This window comes from Talpa occidentalis, unplaced genomic scaffold (assembly GCF_014898055.3).
Source record: "Talpa occidentalis isolate TD23 unplaced genomic scaffold, MPIMG_talOcc4v2.1 talOcc4.12, whole genome shotgun sequence".
NCBI lineage: Eukaryota > Metazoa > Chordata > Mammalia > Eulipotyphla > Talpidae > Talpa > Talpa occidentalis.
In genome coordinates, this window is record NW_023601212.1 from 57,560,649 (window position 1) to 57,579,772 (window position 19,124).

At 44.8% G+C, this 19,124-nt stretch overlaps 1 protein-coding gene across 2 annotated transcripts in view; it reads left to right on the forward strand.

Annotated features, from left to right (window-relative positions):
* The window catches only part of ASTN1 (astrotactin 1), a 315,040-nt gene that overhangs the window by 284,611 nt on the left and 11,305 nt on the right, over positions 1-19,124 (forward strand). For both annotated transcript variants that reach the window (XM_054693451.1, XM_054693450.1), the window contains exons 18-21: positions 3,583-3,716; positions 7,615-7,766; positions 9,074-9,209; positions 15,689-15,789. In XM_054693451.1, coding sequence (XP_054549426.1) covers positions 3,583-3,716; positions 7,615-7,766; positions 9,074-9,209; positions 15,689-15,789 — 523 coding nt within the window. The remainder of the gene's footprint in view (positions 1-3,582; positions 3,717-7,614; positions 7,767-9,073; positions 9,210-15,688; positions 15,790-19,124) is intronic.

The window sequence follows — 19,124 nt, forward strand, 5'->3', positions numbered from 1 at the left end:
AATCTCACACTATTACTTAAGTTTCAGCTCACACATCGCAAACTGTCAAAAGCCCACACTTGCTCACCCAGTCAGCCCAGTGCTGCATCATGCACTCCCATGCTATCTGTACAGACATCCTTTAAAGCCTGTGTTGCCTGCTATCAGAGTTGTTTACATGGTTGTCTACTCCCCTCTAAACTTTGAGAAATGTATTTTCTTCTGTGGAATTCTAGTGCCTAGCAGTAGTAGCACATGGTTGTCACTCTTGAATATATTAATATAATGATGAACAAATAGATAAATAAATGGATAGATGAACTTGGCTTGAAAGTTTACCTACTCTCCTTAGAGCAAAACAATAACAAAAATTGCAAAATCCTGTTCTCTTCTTGAAGCAGGAGTAAATCTACTAACACATGAAGATTCCCCATGCAATGCCTGGCAAATTTAAACACTAAGAAAAATGAAATTTTCTTTCTCTTCTTTCCCAAAAAATGCCTTGATTCCTCCCTGGTAGCCTCATCTTAAATTCTTAAGTTCCCTATACCCAGGATTCACAGAGTAGAGACTCTCATGGAATGTTGTAAATCAAATTGAAAAGTTAAAGTTTTTGAAGAAATGACACTTAAAATGATTACCATTTTAAGTGTTTGTCCTTACTCCTTTGGATTAAAAGCTGAATGCTGTTCCCTTATTTAAAACATTTTAATCATTCACCATTGTTCTTATAATATGATGACTCCCCGCCCCCCAAATATGACCCCACTGACCCCTGGCAATCCAGTCCCCTCCCCTATTCCTTGAGCATCTCTTTGCCACCCTTACCCTATTTCTTACAGCCAACTAGCCCTCTTCATTTGCTTTTGAAGACTATTTTTATCCAGCATGAAGTCTTCTTAATATTTTTTCCCATCTGGAACACTTGAAACGTGGTAGTCATGAGGTTTTTTTCCTGCTTCTGCTTATCTTGCAAGAACAACAAGGTGGGCTTGCCACCATGGGACAAAAATGCCCCTACTCATTTTAAACAAGTGGGAAAAAAACCCTAATTTTTCATAAGCTGATAAGTTGTGTTCCAGAACGCAGGCTCAGAAGAGTGTTCTGTGTCCTCAAGATGTGCTCTGACTGCCCAGACCAAAAATAGCCCTGAAGACAGAACTGAGATGCCTGACTCATGGTTAAATGGACAGCTTTCAAAAGTGAAGGGTGCTCAGTTTGTTGCAGTTCTGTATCCAAATTCAAATTATACCATGATTTAGCAGATAACAACCAATCAGACACTTCCAACTTGCATTTCCATATTTGTCCAAAGCCCCATCCTCGGGGGGACTGATTTCAGCTTTGCCTCCAGTGTCCTGCCACATAACCTTGCATCTGGTTCTTTATCTCAGAAGCTGGTGGCATGGGCTTTGGTTTCTGTGCCATTGGATAGAGGGTCCAAGTTAAATATACTTTCTCAATTTTTGTCACCAGGTAACTCTTGACCTACTCCCCCAAGCCCAGATAGAAACAGATATCCTCATGGAGTTGTCCCACCATCACTTCACATTTTCCCCTTGAAGCCCTTAGCAGAGTGGGACTATCTGGTTCTCTATGAAACTCTTGCTTGTTTGTCTACTATGTGGCTAAAAGATTTATGTGGCCAGAGGCCATATATATCTATGCCCCAGTGTATACTTGTTTGTCACTGAAAGTGGCCCCTGCTAGGTGCTTAGCCAGGAATTGTTGATTGAGGACTGTGAAGCAGCAGCCACAATGTCCTCCTAATTCCACCTGTCACAAAAGAGGCCTGTTTCCATAGTTTAAAAAAATGTACCTCTTAATTTGAATTTGGTTCAGTCAGGCAAGACATAAAATGAGCACCCACTCTGTGGCAGGCTTCCTGCTGGGATTTGTGGGAGAAGTTAATTAAGAGAGCTAGATGGAAAGAGCCCGAGGTGTGGAATTGTCATGTAGAACTCATGTTCTGGCCCTGCCCTGTTCACTAGCCTGTCAACTGGAGCAGGCCCCCAAGTCCCTGTGCTGCCAATATCCTCCACCATAAATCATCATAGCTGTTCAACATGGACCTCAAACTAGAGTGTTAGTGTCTAAAAGGGCCTGGTAAATTCAAAATTTTATGCAACTCGTAGTGACCATCAAAAATTGCTTCCTCTTCCACGGAAGCTTCCATTCTAGTGGGGATGAGGAGAACGGGGAAGTCCACTATGGAACTATTTCAACTATTCAAGCCTAAATATGTTAATTTCTGAAAAATAGAATATAACATATGGGCTTTGGGTTCAGACCATTTTGATTTGTGTAGGGTTATCTCATTTTTAAAATTCTTTTTTTTTCTTTTTCCTTTTCTTTCCTTCCTTCTTTCTGATTTTTTGACCTAAAATTTTATAGGATAGGGGTTCCCCTCCCCCAATTAACCAAGTAAGTGTGGGAATGCTGAGTAAGGGGCCTAAAAATGAGAATCCTAAGGAAAAACAGAGGCTGCAGATGCTGAGTTGACCAGAGAGACAGCTCCACCCAGACTAGTTTGGATCCCTACGGGCCCAGCAGGAGCTTACTGCTCCCTCATGCTGGGTGGGATGGAGGTAGCAAGGCCCACTGAGGCCAGAACTCACCAGGATCTACTTCCTCACCAGGATATTGCCCCATAGTGAGTTCTGTTCTCTCCATGGTGCAATTTTCTCCCTTGGTTCTTTTATTTAATAGTAAATAGCTGCTGTGAAGTCACTATATGTAAAGACTTGTTTTAGACTTTGTGGTGATTACAAGTTTTCCTATAAGACCCAGCCCTGTCATTGTTGCTGGTATTCATGACTAATAAGTGCTACTTATAAGTGACTGAAGTGTGCATAGCACAGGTATCATGCTATGCCTTTGGCATATACTATTTCATTTCAGAGTCACAACAATCCTATGAGGAAAAAAAAAAATTTTTTATCCCATTTTGCTACTGAAGAGATCTGAGTTTATGTTACTCAACAAGTCCCCATGGCAGTGACTGGCAGAGCTGGCATTCTCACCCAGGGCAGATGGCACCAGAGCTCCATTCTTAGCCCATGTGCCACCGTGCTTCTCCTGTTCACCATCTCCTAGCAAAGAAAGGCCTAGTGCAGAATCAAAATTGAAGGCAAAATTGCATAAATATCTCTGAAACAAGGTATATTGAAGGAAAGTGGAGGAAATACCAGGGCTGGGTGAAGAGGGCCAACAACACACAAAGAACATCTGCACAAGTGCCTCTGGCAGAGGGAAGAGTGGCAAAGGCAGGCCACCCGGAGGATATGGTCAAGTGGCCATTGTCGCTGGAGTGGAAATGTGTAAATGATGGAAACAGGAACATGGGGGAGAGGGATGGTGTAGGGCTTCCTTTCAAGGCCACAGCTCATCACAGGGATGAACTGTTATGCTAATACAAGGCTTTCAAGTGATCTCACCAGCTCTCCCAGAAACAGTCTCTTGGGGTAGGAATTTTGGACTAAAACATGGTGAAGTGATGTGACAGCTAACTGCCGGGTGGGTATTTAGGGTCAGTGGAGCTGTGGCTCTGTCTTAATTATGGCTGTGGCTTCCGACACTTACTCCCTCTCTGTTCTGTCACAGCTCTTGCAGGAGGCCACCATGAGTTCTCTCTGGTGCTCGGGGACGGGAGACGTCATCGAGGACTGGTGTCGTTGTGACTCCACTGCTTTTGGAGCTGATGGACTCCCCACCTGTGCGCCTCTCCCACAACCCGTGTATGATGCCTTTTCTCTGCCTGCGTCAGCATTCATCTGCAGATATTAATCTTAGAGTGTCTGCTATTTGCAAAGCAATAGGCTGGGAACTGGGGAACAGGATGAAAAAACAAAAATCAGTACTTGTCCTTGGGGAGCTTCCCATCTTCTGGGGGGGCAGGCACATGTAATAGTGAGGATGTGATTCTATGTGAGACAGCTAATACTATGTGACTAGGGAAGAGGTCAAGTCTGAACTTGGGCAATGGTGAAGGGTTCATGAAGAAGGCGGCTCTTCGACATCTTGAAGGTAAAGATGTGGCTAAAGAGGTGCCCCTGAAACCTATACAGTGTTGTAAACTAATGTTACCATAGTAAAAATGAAAAAAACAATAAGAGAGGTAAAATTGCTGTTGTGATGGAGGGGAGGTTGAAATCTACAGTTAGACTCTAAATAGCCCATCAACACACTTAATGGGTATCAGACACCATGCAGGGCAGTTAGGTGCTGTTATTTAAAGAAGGAGATAAATTCAGATGGGCTGAATAACTTCTCAAAAGTCATCGAGCAGGATGGAGCACATGGCTAAGAAGCTGTGATCTTCCCCATGACTATGGAGAGGATACACAGAGGTGACTTTGGGTAGAAATAATAGGACTTGCTGAATGGTTGGCTGTGTGAGTGAGAAGGAAAGAGAAGTTGAGAATGGACATTAAGATTTATGACCTGGGGTATGGCTGGTCATATGGCCTAAGACCTGAGGCAGTGACCCTTTTGAGCCTCTAGCATGAACTCCGCCATTGAAGTGGAGCACAGAAATATAACATCTGATAGCCCATGGGTTGGTAAGGCAAAGAAATCTGGAAGTGAAGACCTGAGATAAGGGGAGGATTGAGTGAGCAGGAGCAAGATAGAAAGAAACTAGCAAGTGAGAGGCTGGTCTTGGTGAACATTACCATTTGGCTCATTACTAGGAACCACAGTTGGACATTCAAGGACCAGGACGGAGCAGGAGGAAAACTGAGACAGAGGAGAATATGATAGTAAAATGCTAGAAAACAATTTTCTTCTCTGTGTGGGTAGTTTCATATATATTAGTCACGGCTTCTTGCTCTTTACAGCCATTACTTGGACCTACTGAATCAAAAGAGAATTAAGGGTATTATTATTAAAAATCCCCTTTTAGGAAGGAAGCACAATGGACTATGGTGGTGGACTATGGGTGTTTTGATGGTGGGTGTGTTACAGGACAGGGAGAGGGCCACCCCAGGCCCCACAAACCTGTCTGCTGTAAATAGGTTCTGCCATCTGCCGCATCAACACAAAACATATGAGACTTTAGTGGGAAAGAACTTTAATACAATTAGTAAACAATACAGGAAAGGCAAGAATACAGTTTCTAAATCAAGTACCCAAAGTTACCCGTCCCCTCGTGCGTAAAAGTCCACCCAAGCAGGATTGGCCCAGAGCAAGGCCCCAAAGCCTGCCACAAGTCTAAAGCATCTTCCAGTGGGGATCCACAGAAAAGGATCAGAACCAACCAGACAAGTCTGGAAGGAAAAGAGCAAAATCAAAATCAAGACAAAAACCGCCATGGTCACCTCCCCACAGGTCTCCCACCCACATCTGTGTCACCCAGTCCACGACCAAAAGGCAAGTGTAGTTTCTTCATGTGTCTCTCGGCTCCATGTGCCTCCTCCAGGTCTCCTTCTGGCTCCATCCTGCTTCCTTCCTTTCTCCGTCTCCTCTGCAGCTTCTTCTCTCCCTGCTCAGCTCCACCCTCCTTTGGGTGGGGCAGGGAACCTGGAACCTCCCCCTTTCCTGGGGACCACCCTATTACAGGTGGACTACGGTAGCAATAACCTGATGGGGATAACCAAATATTACCTCAATTAAAAAGAAATTATTTCAAAAAGTCTCCTTCTTTGGTAGAAAAGGAGGCACTAGAAGATGGTGCTTTCAGAGTGATTCACGGGCTAAGAAAGTCACCTTTTGACATATGGCACTGATGCCACTGAACAGAAATCCTCAGGTAAACATCCAACCACTAGTATCCTAAGGCTGATTTCATTTCGAAACCTACATTTAATAAATGCCATAGCTAAGAATCAAATTTAGCTAAATTTTCATAAACAGGAAACACCTATTAAGGGCTTCACTTTTCTTGTCAATTCTAATCATTTCTTTCAATAGGAAAACTTAGTTTCTTGCATTTTTATTGGTAGTTGAAAATAGAAATGCATTCTAGTTTTACACAAGTCTATGTAAATCATACACACTCCTATTTCTCAGTAGAGGACGGTCTTAGTTCATATTTTCACGGAATCCAAGTTCTCAGAAAGGCCTAGTTACGTATTTAACTTCCCTATGCTTTTTCTTCAAAATATCACTCTGCATATGACTCTAATTAATGAATTTGTCAATATCCGCACTGTTCTGGGACTAGCCCATCTTTAATGTCATAGGCAAACTATGTACTCCTTCCTAGTAAGCCACTAAAGAGCATGTGTTTTGCATTATTTTCTCACTAGTTGAATTCCTTGCTGTTGCTGCAAAAGCCTCCTATGCTTTCTTACTGAAGTTCTTATCACACTTTATTATAATGCCATATATAGTTGAATGTTTGTTGATCACTCCATGAAAGAAGAAACTAGAGCTGGCTTGTGCAACAGTGCATCAGCGCATTCTCATATGTAACGGGTGCTTAATAAACACCTGTCGAATTAAAATTATCATTGCTTTGGTGTGAATTGGTTCAGTGTGATCCATTCAGGGTACCTTGCCCGCAGATCTTTGAGACCTGTAAAAAGCATCTGTGAGCTGAATGGAGGCTAGAGGACCAAGGTGTCAGTGAGACATGGGAATCAGGAATAGGGGTGAATGGCAGGGATGTGTGTAAGGGAAGGAGGCTGGAGTGAGAAGGAACTGGGAAAGTTCCCAGAAGTCAGTGGTCTAGGAAGAAACAGGGAATTGGAAGCAAGGGAGAAACCTGAGACACAGCCATAAAGTCAGAACAAGGCAGTGAATTGAAACCACTTGGGCCCTTAGGAGATCCATAGCAGTGCATGTCAATAACATTTATAGGGGATCCATGAGGTACATGCAGTAAGAGATGGCAAGGACAACAAAGGTCAAAGTCAACAATTTATAAGGAACAAGTACTCTATGAATTGGAAAAATCCAGAAAATACTGGAATCAAGATATTTATAGAGAGCCAAGAGCAAAAGGAGATACTGAATTCAAAACCTCAGTGAGCTGTCACAAGACATCACCCAGAGGGGAACTGGACATGTGGCCAACTCTTACCCCCTCTGAGTATTTCACCTCCAAACGGAATCTGCCCCAAGGCCTTGTCAGCAGAATGTCTGTTAGTACCATGGGTAGTGGGAAAGCCAGGCTTCCACCAGGAGGGCAGATTCTGGCAATGCTATGCAAACTGAGATGACTGTGCCCTTGTTCATGCAGGACTCTCCCCTCACCACTGTCAGGGGACACTGGGATGAGCTTTCCAGGTACATTATCTTATTTCTCATGAGCAAATGCAGAAATTGTATTTCTAAATCTTATAAAGTGATACCCCCAGAACCCTATCCACTGAGTCATGAGATATGCAGGTATTCGTTCATCTTTGACTCAACTCCTTATTTAATTATTGACAAATAAATGTCAAGTTTTTGATCAGAGATAGGCACTTAGATGAATAAAATAGATTTCAAGAATCTTCAAGGGGTTTACTTGAAGATCTACTCTCTTGTGAAGGAGACAGGTCCTCAAAGACATCATTTTTATGGTTGGTTGAAAAGGTTGAGAAGAGGAAATTTATGTAGTCTCAATTGAGTGGGTGGTGGTGGTGGTATCAGAAGGCCATCCCTGTCACAGTTGTGTCCCTGTTCATGTGTCTCCCTGTCTGCACCCAGGCTGAGACTCTCCACCGTTCACGAGCCCAGCAGCACTCTTGTGGTACTGGAGTGGGAACACTCAGAGCCACCAATTGGGGTGCAGATTGTTGATTACCTCATCCGGCAAGAAAAGGTCACAGACAGGATGGACCACTCCAAAGTGGAGACAGGTGAGCTTCTCCCACTTCATGAACTCCTCTTGAGCCAGAGTGGCAACAAATGAAAGGAAAATGTCCTACCTTCTGGCATTGCTCCAGGCCTGCAGTATCGAGGGCAATGCAGGAGGAGTGTGGGGGAGAAGGAATTGTATTCCCAAACAGCAACCATCTTGTCCACTTCAGAGCTTTTGCATGGCGAGCATCTGACAAAGTCTTGTTTTGATTCTGTTTTTCTTTTTATTTATAAAAGAGGTGTCCGTTTCACTGCCTCTAGGCACACTCACAAAGAAACAACAATACAGTACACCAGTTATCCTAGCCCACAATTAGGAAACAATTCTGTGCTAACCACTGCCATGATTACAGAAAAAAAAAATTCTTTTTCTAATAACCCCCCTCCAGGCAAAAGCATGTGCAAACAGATGCGCTTGCCCCATGTCTTGTCCTAAAGCAAACTCTGTTTTTGTCAGCTCTGGCTAGAAGAGGGATGTCTCTAAGGAGTGGAAACACTCCATGAAAAATAGACCATGCCTTAGTTTTTCACTATACACATAGAGAAAGGTCAACAGAAGTCATCCCTAAAACTTATGCATGAGTGTGGTCACCAATGGGTTGGCGGTGTGCACTACCCAGTTCAGGGGAGATACCATCTGTAGACCTAGCACTAACGCTCCAGGCACAGAGAGCCGTCTGCTGCTTTCCCTGATGTGCACAGAACTGCTAAAGCCTGGCAATGACCCTTGACCAGAACAGCTGTTTTCTACCAGGCCAAGAACATTTCATGAACAATCTCAAAGGTGTGGTATGTACTTCTTACCTTTGTTGTTTCTGAACTAATGGACAAATGGCTCCAACTGACTAGTGAAATATGAAGCAGAAAAGACCATCCCTTCTAGGTATCCTTTTTTTTAAGATTTATTTATTTATGCATACAAGAGCTGGGGTACAGGCCAGAGGTGCTGGGAGGTTGGTGAGAGGACTCACCAGAGACGGAGTAGGGAGCAGAACAGGTGGATTGACTGAAATACACTGCTGAGGGGAGCAATGGGCGAGACAGGAGAGGTCTACTGCGCATGTGGGTTGCTCCCTGGCTGGCCGAGGATCAAACTCCTGCTGTAGAGGCTGAGAATTGCTTCTTAGTGCTGTGCTTTACCCCTTCTACCACGAGGGAGGCCCCAGGTCTCCTTTCTTACTTAGAATTTAAGAAGACTGGGAACTCAGCAGTTTTAGGGCTTGGTTCTCATGGAATTGATCCTCTCTCCTTGTTTCTTGGCCATCACTGTTTCTTATGCCTTTATCATTCCTTCCTGTCTGGGCAGAAACGGTGCTGAGCTTTGTGGATGACATCATCTCTGGAGCCAAGTCCCCTTGTGCCATGCCCTCTCAGGTGCCAGACAAGCAGCTCACCACCATCTCGCTCATCATACGATGCCTGGAACCAGACACCATCTACATGTGAGTGGCACATGCCTGCCTAGTTATTCCTTATCCTGAACGTCACAAGTGTTTTAGCTAGTTCCTGTCTGCTACTCGTTTTCCTTTAGAAACTTGGCCATATATTTAGAGTCTCTCGAGTCTTGTCCCAGTTAGCATATTAGGGGACCTTCTTGAATGTGAGGCTCTGGAGGGGGTAGGATTAGAAAGATAATGTGGTCTTTCCCTCATAGAGTTTGCAACGTATAGGGGATGTATATATAAACAATTATGATCAGATGGAATAAAATAAATGCAAACAGGAGAGCAAGGAACTTATTGTAGAAGAGAAACGAAAGAAGGCATTAAGTCTAACTGGAATAGCTGTCATCTGAATTGGGTGGTGTAAAACTTCAGCAGGTAGAGAAATGTTGGGAAAAGCACACCAGGCTGAGGAAACAGTGGGGCAAAAGGGAAAAGGCTTGAGGGTGAGCAGCAAGTGGCCCAGTCAGATGCAATAGGCAGTGAATAAAAGGCAGTGGAAGAAAATGGGACTGGGAAATAGAGTGAATGCTCCAAGTCAGAGATTATTAAAGTTATTTGTTGGAGAAAAGAAGAGGAACATTAAGAATTGGACTTTAAAAAACTGGTTCCAGTGGCATTGAGAGATAATTTTGTGAGGTTAGAGGTGGTTAGCATTTTTCTTCCAAGAAAAAACAGCGAGTTCCTACGTATCTCAGCCCTGGAACAACCCTCTTTTCTCTGTGACTTCTTCCTCATTTCTCCCTGTGCTCTGGGAACAATTGTACAAATCTTTGTGAAGCAAAGACACAAAAGACACCAAAAGAGGCAAGAGAGTCAGAGAATCTAAGCCATGATGGGAAATTCGGAGGGGCGGGAGAAGAAGAATTTATAGTGATGTAAGTTCTGGGACCTGCTGACCCCATCGGTATGAAAAACATTTAACAGTTTACTGAAGAGGTCACAAGAATAGAGTCAAGGTTTCCAGAATAAATCATTTCCATTTCCACAGTTAAAGAGTTCAGAGATGAAAAGCACTAGAAATGTGAGTGGCATTGATTGCAAGGTGAACGTAGATGCTCAGGCTGAGTATCTTCAGCACAGGAAAAAGGGATGTAGCAAGGGGCCATGCTGGGGAATGTAGAATTATAAAGACAAGTGATATGCGAGAGGAGCTGGAAAATGTATGTTAACATAATGATAATTTCAGGACAAAGGAAAGTCAATCTAGTTCTGATTCCTGTCAGCCACTTAATATTTGGCAGTTGTGGTACTTCATGAGGGGAGAAGGCAAAAGGAACAAAGATTTGAGTTTTGAACACCTCACCTGCTGTAAAATGTCTCAAGCTCGTGAAATTGGAATTAGCTTTCATAAAAAAGCCTCAGTAATTCCTGCCACTAAATCACAAGTGTTAATTAGGATTTTCAAAGTTCCTATGGGCGTGAGACTGGCTAGGTTTTCTGTTGCAAATACCAGCTTTTACTCTCCCTAGCACCCTCCTCATGTTGACCTAATTTGACAATTTTTCCTGATCAAAGACTTGAGGCTGACACCGTCTCTCACTCCTGCTATCTTTGGTGAACTTCCAGTTTTTGCTCTCATGTCTTGAAAGATTCCAATTTTCTGTCAATGTTGATTATGGTCAGGCCTGAGGTGGAGAAAAAAGCAACCTCCACTAGGTGGCGCTGCAGTTCACGTGAAGAAGGATAGGGGCGCCCCTAGGCAAGATGCCACTCTCTGGAGGCGTCCAGGGAAGCCTGAGCTTTGGTCCCTGGGCAAAGGAGATGAGTCCTGGGTGAGGAGTTAGGCGCTCAGGGGCCCCAAGCCTGCTTTTGTGAGCTCTAACCACTGAGTGATTGTAAGCCAGACACTAAAAGTTTCTGCAACTAACTTTTCTTGCCAATAAAATGGAGGCAACAGCCCTCAATTATGTTGTGCTTGCCTTCTGTGGGTGCTTCAGGGGACCCTCGCTGGCCCTGTGAGATTAGGGCCATTCCATTTTAGAGTTGAGGGAACCGAGGTTCAACAACACTGAGTAGCTTTCTCAGAGTCATAGGACTGGCTTTCTGCATGTGGCTGGTGGTTAAGAGTTGAGTCAGGATGTGTGTTTTCTTTCCACACCATGTCTCACTCTCCAGCTATTCAGGTTCTGGAAGGGTCTAGTAGCAGGATCCTGTTACCTCACAGGAAACACACAGCTGGCTCTTCACCTGGGCGCCACAGAGTTTTGTGTCTCTGGCGTATGCATCTTTTTTCATGAATTTAAAAATATTATCCTGAGACGTGGAGAGGGTGTCTAGTCCAACACTATCATTTAACAGATGAGGAAACTGAGGCCGGAGTGAGAGGTGACTTGCCACCCTTCTAGCCCACCGTGCCCTCACCACAACACAGGCTCACAGGGGAGCCACTGCCTTTCTGGCATGTGACAGCAGACAGATAATTCAGAAAAAGACGCCATATTCAGCATCAGCATTCAGCAGAAATTGCCATATCTGGACAGGGAGGGCCTGAAAGTAGCAGACAGTTCACCTTTGATAGGACCCTGAGAATATTCCACACATATCCAGTCTCAGGCCTTTAAGACCTCAGCCCAGGAGCCAAAGCCAGGCTGTGTTGGTACACACATACACCACACACACACACATACACACACACACCATACATTATACACACATGCATCACACACTATACACATCACGATCTATACACACCACAATATATACAATACACAACACACACCACACTTCACACCACAGACGTTATACAAAACATACTACACACCATACACTATACACATCACAAGCTACACATACATCACAATATGCACACTATGCACACCACACATACGCATCACATGCATTTCACAACCACACATACCACACCCTACACAACACACGCACTATACACATCCCATACCCCACACACTAAACATATCACATGTGCACGCACTATACACTCTACACACACCACACACTAAACATATCACATGTGCACGCGCTATACACTCTACACACACCACACACTACACATCCCACACAGATCACACACACTACACACCCGCCACAATATACAGACCACACATACACACCACATACATTTTACAACACAGACACACCACACACACTACACACATCACATACACTATACACCACAGATACACTACACACATATTGCAGACTACACACACACCATGCCCCATACACTATCACATCACACACACTATACACACCACACACCACACACATACTACACTACACACACCACCACACACTAACAACACCACATGCACCACACACTACACACTTCTCACACACTACGCACTTCTCACACACTACACACAGCACTCACACACACACACACACCATATGATTTACAGGCTCCAACTACAGGCTGAACATTCCCAGCCGGGCGGCTGTGGACAGGGCCCAGAAGCTTTGGATGCAGCCGTAAATGTACTTACACATTAGCCCTTGGATCAGGAACAGGGCTTATCTCTTCTGTCCAGTAATTCCAGCTAACCCCCTTACTGTCCTACCAGTGTTCAATGGTGGAAATGATAATGCTAGCAACAAGAGAAGGCCTTCCTGGAATGAACGTTTGTGGCGTTTCCAAATGAAAATCTGGGAAATGCTTCCGGCCTGTATAGAGAAATAAGCGGTGGCTCCTCCAGCGCCCCTCCACCCACAGGGAGGCAGGACTGCCAGGAATGGCTCCTGGGTCAAGACTCTGGGGTCTCTGATAAGAAGACTGCAGGGAGCATTTCCTTTCTTAATACATTACTTTGCTATTAAAAAGAATTAACACTCAGGAACTTAAATTTTACACTAATCGTCCCATTAGGAGAATGTGAAAATTAATTTAAGCATAGGTATTTTCATTTCAGTTCAGGGTCCCCTAGAGTTAGCGCAATTTACAGCAAAAAGGGATGCAAGCTGCCTGCAGGCGTGGGATGAGGATTAGTGCCCACGTGGGTGCTGAGAGAGGGTTCAGCTGACAGCCAATTGAGTACCAGAGGCCAAGGACATTTCCCATCAAGGTTCAGGGAAGCCTCTAGAAACTCAGAGTCCACACTTAAATAATGGTGGGCTACAAAAGGTGGTTGGGAGCAATCTTACATAGTCGAGCTCAGGTGCCCCTTACACACACAGGCAGGCAGCATTACTTAGCCTCTGAGCAGGTAGCAGGGATCCTGCCATGACTTTGACACATGTGCAGGACTCTGGGCACAGGCAAACTGGATGTCAGCCACTGAGACCAAGCAGGGACTCAGGAGTGTGGGCTCAGGTACAGGACTGGGGAGGGGGTAGGGAAGGAAGAAGAGAGCCCAATGGTGAGAACCACGAGCGGGGCCAGGTTTGGGCTGGCAGCCCCATGCCCTCGCTGGCCCCAGGGCATCAGCTGGAGGAACAGCAGGCCTTCTGACCCTGGTAAGAATGACTACTGATAGCTACAACAAAGAGCAGGGACCCATTCTGGGCAGAGATGGACTTCTTATGTACATCAGGGGTGCTTTTGTTAGACTCGCCAGGATCCCAGGGACAATCTGAGTGAGGCTTGTAGGACAGTGTCATGGGGGGCACATTCCTTTCCTCCCCCTAGCATTGCTGTGTGTGCTGTGGGCTCTCTGGGGAGAGGGGCGCATGGGGATGAGAGAGGGCTTTGCCCATGTTTCAGAATCTCAGGCCATGAGACACACAGGTCTACAGTCTGCCCTGGCTCCTTCTGAGTCCATCTCTGAGAACCTTAGTTTAAGAAGTCTAGAGCAGGAGGGCAGAAGAGGGAGCTGATACTACCTGAGAGGGAATTGAGGGACGGGACTGGAAATAGAGCACATGCCAAACAGGGTGGATCAGATGAACCAGCTTTAGTTTGTTGGCCTTAGGGATAATTCTAGAAATAGAACCAAGAGTCTGATCAGGTATTGTGGGTCAAATGCGGAGATTCAGGGATCCAGGTGGCCCAGTGCTGCCCCTGAGAAGCAGTGTGGGGCTGGAGACAAGTCACCCACTAAGGAGGGAGAAGTGGCAGGGCAAGAAGTAGGGTAGGCCCCTGGACGCCAGGTCAGGGTAGTTTCTAGGGAAGAGGGTACATCTGAACTAAGGAGCAAGGCACAAAGCCAAGGCCAGTAGAACAGAATCAGTCCTTGTGTGACAGGAGGGGAACCCCAGGGGAGCTTCTGGTCCCAGTCGGAGGGACAGCAAGAAGGCTGAGCAGCCCTGCAAGTCCACAGGGCATCTCGGTTGTATGCTCTTCACCCAGGCAGGCCCTCCTCTTCCACGTCCCCCTAGCAGGGCTCCTGAGATGGGCCTGCTGTCTCAGTGAGGCCTTGGTGAGCCCAGCAAGAGGACTTGCGGAGGGTAGAGGGAGAAGATGGCTCCTGAATGCCATGTTCTTTCAGAGGGAGTGGTAGATGCAAGTTGTCTGTTCTCTGCTAAGAGAAACACTTATTTCTGCAAGACTCATTAGGCAATTGCTTCTTCTTTCCTACCTTAGCCCATCAGCTGTCTCAGGCCCAATAGCTCTTCCCTGGCCTCCTGTTTGAGGGCATCTCTCTTCCTCTCAAATTCTCTTCCTCCTTGTAACTCTCCCAAGAGGAAAGAACATCCCGACTCACCAAGAAAAGCAGCCCTCCCAACCATCCCCTTTCTCTCCACCCACCCCCCCAACCTGGGAAACTCAGCAACAGAGAGGCAAAGGGCAGGGGTAATGCTTTGCTTTAGACTTACTTGGCTGCTTTGCTGAGGGCCTGGGCATGGACACCAGAGCTTACGCTCATGAGTGTATTTGGATTCACTCTGTGTTACAGAACCTGGGGTGTCGCCCCTCCGTGCACCTCTATCACCCAAGGGGGGGATTTTATATTCAGCCTTTGGACAACCATGTCTTCACACTTTTCTTGGGAGGACTCTTGGAACCGTATCTTGCCATCATCACTTCGCAGATAAGAGAATAAAGCTCTGAGTCACCTATGCCAGAGCTATACTGTTCTCTATGCTATGGTTACATAACATGCAGCTATTGCATAACTCTACATGGCAGGAGCAGAGCTTCAGACCCAGGTTCTGTTCATCAACATAGACACCTGCTTTTTCCTTCACCTTGGTGGTTTTAAAAAAATGACTAACTTCAGAATCACCTTAAGGCTTGTAGCTAATTCCTGGTCCCCAGACCTGGGGTCTCTGTTCTGGGGTGGAGCATGAGGATATTCATAGCGGTCAAGTTCCCAGGTGATGGTGCTGTTGCTGATCTGGGCACCCCACTTTGAAAACCACTATTTGATGTCATGAACTCCCCATCATTTTCTATACCCAAGGCAGCAAATTACAATCCACACACACCAGGAAGCAATGAGAAGCTCCTGAATACACACTTTTGACTTTGGTAGGGGCGCCTGGAGGTTGTGAGAACTGCCAGGAGCAAACCTGCCCTTCAGGCAGAGCTTGACTCTCAGCCAGGCTAGGTTCTTTCTGATAAGGATGCCTCTCCTCCTGGCCAGGTTCACCTTGTGGGGCGTGGACAACACCGGACGTCGCTCCAGGCCAAGTGACGTGATCGTGAAGACCCCTTGCCCCGTAGTGGATGATATCAAAGCCCAAGGTAAGTAGCAGAGTCTGTGAAAGGGTACCCCTCACCCTGAGAAAAGGAGGAGCGAGAGAGTCAAATGGAACTACTGGAGTTCAGTGTGGAAAGGGGAAGTGAAGCCCAGAATAAGAGCATCACCTTTCCTGGAGCACCCCTCAACCTCTTCCTCCAATGGGTACCCCATTGTTCCTGTTATTGCACATGGTCTGTAAGTCACGAACAAGCAGGAGACTCGTGAGGGCCCCAGGTACAGATGGTCCTGTCCCAGGTGCCCTCAGGATGCAAATCTGGTCCTTAACTCTCTTTATAAAGGTTATTTTGATTAAAGCATAAAAAGGCTGCAGAATTGTAATTAACTGCTTTATCACTCCTTCCCTTGTATGAAAAGTGTCAACATCCTTATTCATATTTCAGATTTATTATGGAATTATTATGGAGTTCTTTGGTAAAGAGTGGTCCCTCTTCTGTACACCCTCTTCAGGATTCATCCTTGTCAATTAGGTAGAGTTTGCCTTGAGTCAACATCTGATGCAAAAAAGCTTATTTCTGGGTGATCCCCTGTCCTCATGAGGCTTTCTGGTGGGGCCTAATGTCTCCCCTACTCTGAGACATAATCCTCCTATGACCAAAATTTGCCCTGCGTACCTCTTCTATAGGGCTCTTGTACTAATCAAAGGAAATATCTACTCAGTGGAAGTGAACTGACAGCATTTTCACATTAAGGGAGATATTGGCTGATGCTAGAATTTTAGGTTGTATGAGCCTCAATAGGAGAAACTTGCTGATTCAACTTATATGTCATTCTTGACTCCAGTTGTATCAGGCTGACCACAGGGAACACCATTCCCACCATGCTCAAGGGGTGACACCATGATGATATGAAATCATAGAGGGAAGAGTGACTAGACCTATTTTCATTAAAATCAATGGTACCCTAGCACTTTGCAACTTCTGAAGGGATTTTCACGTCTGTTGCCTTAGTTAATATACGTGGCCCATTATGGGCACTTGTTACTTTCAACACAGAAATCTGACCATATTATGACCCTTCTTGGAATTTTGGAATGGATTGTCATTCCTCTCGAGACAAAGATCAAACATTTGACAGATTTAATAGGACCTAAGTGGAGTGGCCCTTGCCTACTTCTCCAGTGTCTTCTTGTCCACTCTCCCTATTCATCTCTGCATTTCAGCCTCACTATCTTTCTCAGTTCCTCCAGCACACCATTTCTATTTCCTCCACGGGGCCTTTGCACATGTTGGTCTCATTACCTCAAATGCTCTCCACGTTCATCCCTATCAACCCATTATTTCCTTTCATTCAGCAGATCTCAGATCAAGTATCCCATTCTCAAGGCAGAAGGGGTCAAGGCCATTGCTAGATGGTTCATATACCTCATGGTATATGTCTTTTTTCATTAAGACATGAATCTCTGTTATTATAATAGAGATGGTGAATACTCAGAAGCCCACCATGGTCTTAAAACCTGAAAGACAGCACGGTGACTGGTCACAGAAGAACTTAGACTACCTAGGGTCAAATTCCTGCTCTGCCATTTAACTACTTGACCTTGAGTAGGTGACTTCACTTCATGCCTCAATCCACAATATGAGAAGAAAGCGATAAATACACCCTAGCTAATGAATTTCTGGTGAGAATTAAATGAGTGAGTTTGTCTAAAGTACTTAAGTGCCTGTTCTATAGTAAGTGTTCTGTAAATGTTAGGGAGGATACATTCTGGGATTGTGCCCCTCCTAGTCAACCTGATAAACTGCAGCCAGGAGCCATAAATAAAGTTATCTGAAAGTACCAGCAAATCAGCTTGGCCACAATATTGTCTTAGTGAATCTTGCATAACCAAATTTTGGCATCTGTCAATGTCTCTCTAAGAATGTGAGTTCTATAATTAACCATGCACACTGTCTGCTTTCTAAGAGGAATTCAATAGGTATTTCCTAAGTGAACAGACTATTACTCCGTTTTACAGATGCATAATTTGAAATTCAAATAGAATAAATAAGCTGACCAGGATGACAAAGCTAGTATCTAACAGAACCAACACACAAACTCATTATCTGAAACCAATTCCCATTTTGCATATAATATTAAATTAGACATTTAGAGGGCTATTATATAAAAGACTGAAAACCTTTGCCTCTAAATACTGACAAAGACTCATATTTTTAAAAAGTGTTTAAATTGGATAGCAAAATATGACTCCCTTCAGAATTATCATGTCCTCTGAAATGTTACCATAGAGTGGAGATCTTTAAATGTAAGACAGCTGTGCTTCTTGCTGGGTAAGTGCTGTTTGACTTAGAGGGTATAAACTGAGTGACTTTAGAAGATCTCTGCAATCTCTTGATGGTGAAAGCAGAATCTGGGTTGAAAATCTCCAGATGAGAAACTGTCTGCAAAGAACCCGTGACCTCCTTATTTCATCATATGTTGATTTCTTACTCCAAGACAGAGAGGAAACGGTGCCTCTTCTATTTCTTTTTTGGAAAATTTGCAGATGTCCTAGCAGTAGATACCTTGAGCTTGCTTGCAGGCTGTTGGGGTATCAGGGATGCAATTAGCAGGTAGGAGGGATGCAATGGGATGCTACCTACTGCAACAGGAGTATAGAAAGCAGCTCCAGGATAAAGAGCAGGCAAAGTATTAAAGTCGGCCTGGGAGAAACCCTAGACTATTTCTCTATGGGGCTCCTTTGGGTCAACTCCAGTCCCCAAAGTGTATCAAGATGTGCTTCTGCTCACTGTGCTCCACAAAGAAATGATTCTGACATCCCAGCGGACCAGCTGGGGGCACGAGTGGCAATTTAATGCTGAGAGAATGAACTAACATTTCCAGGTTAAGTTATCTTTCAGCCAGGAAGGAGTCCTGTCCAGGGCAAGCATGCCGATTAATGAGTTAGACTAATTGAGGGTATATCCTTGCAAATTAATACAGTTCTGGCCATTCCACCAAAAAAACCAAACAAACAAACAAACAAAAAAAAAAAACAAAAAACACCCTTTGCCTCCTTCAAACCCAGATGGTGATCATAAATATAACTCATTTGGGTCTAAGTTTAAACCTAATAACAAATGGGAATCACCTTTTAAATGACCCAGAACATGACTTCAGCAGGAAACCAATCTCTAGTCCTTATAGTAATGTTTTTCCTCACCTAGACATTTTCTTTTTTTTTTAAATTTATTTATTTATGCATACAAGAACTGGGGTACAGGCCAGGGGCTTGGGGGGAGTGAGAGGATTCACCAGAGACAGAGTGGGGAACAGAACAGGCAGACTGAAATACACTGCTGAAGGGAGTAGCGGGCCAGTCAGGAGAGGTCTGCTGCAC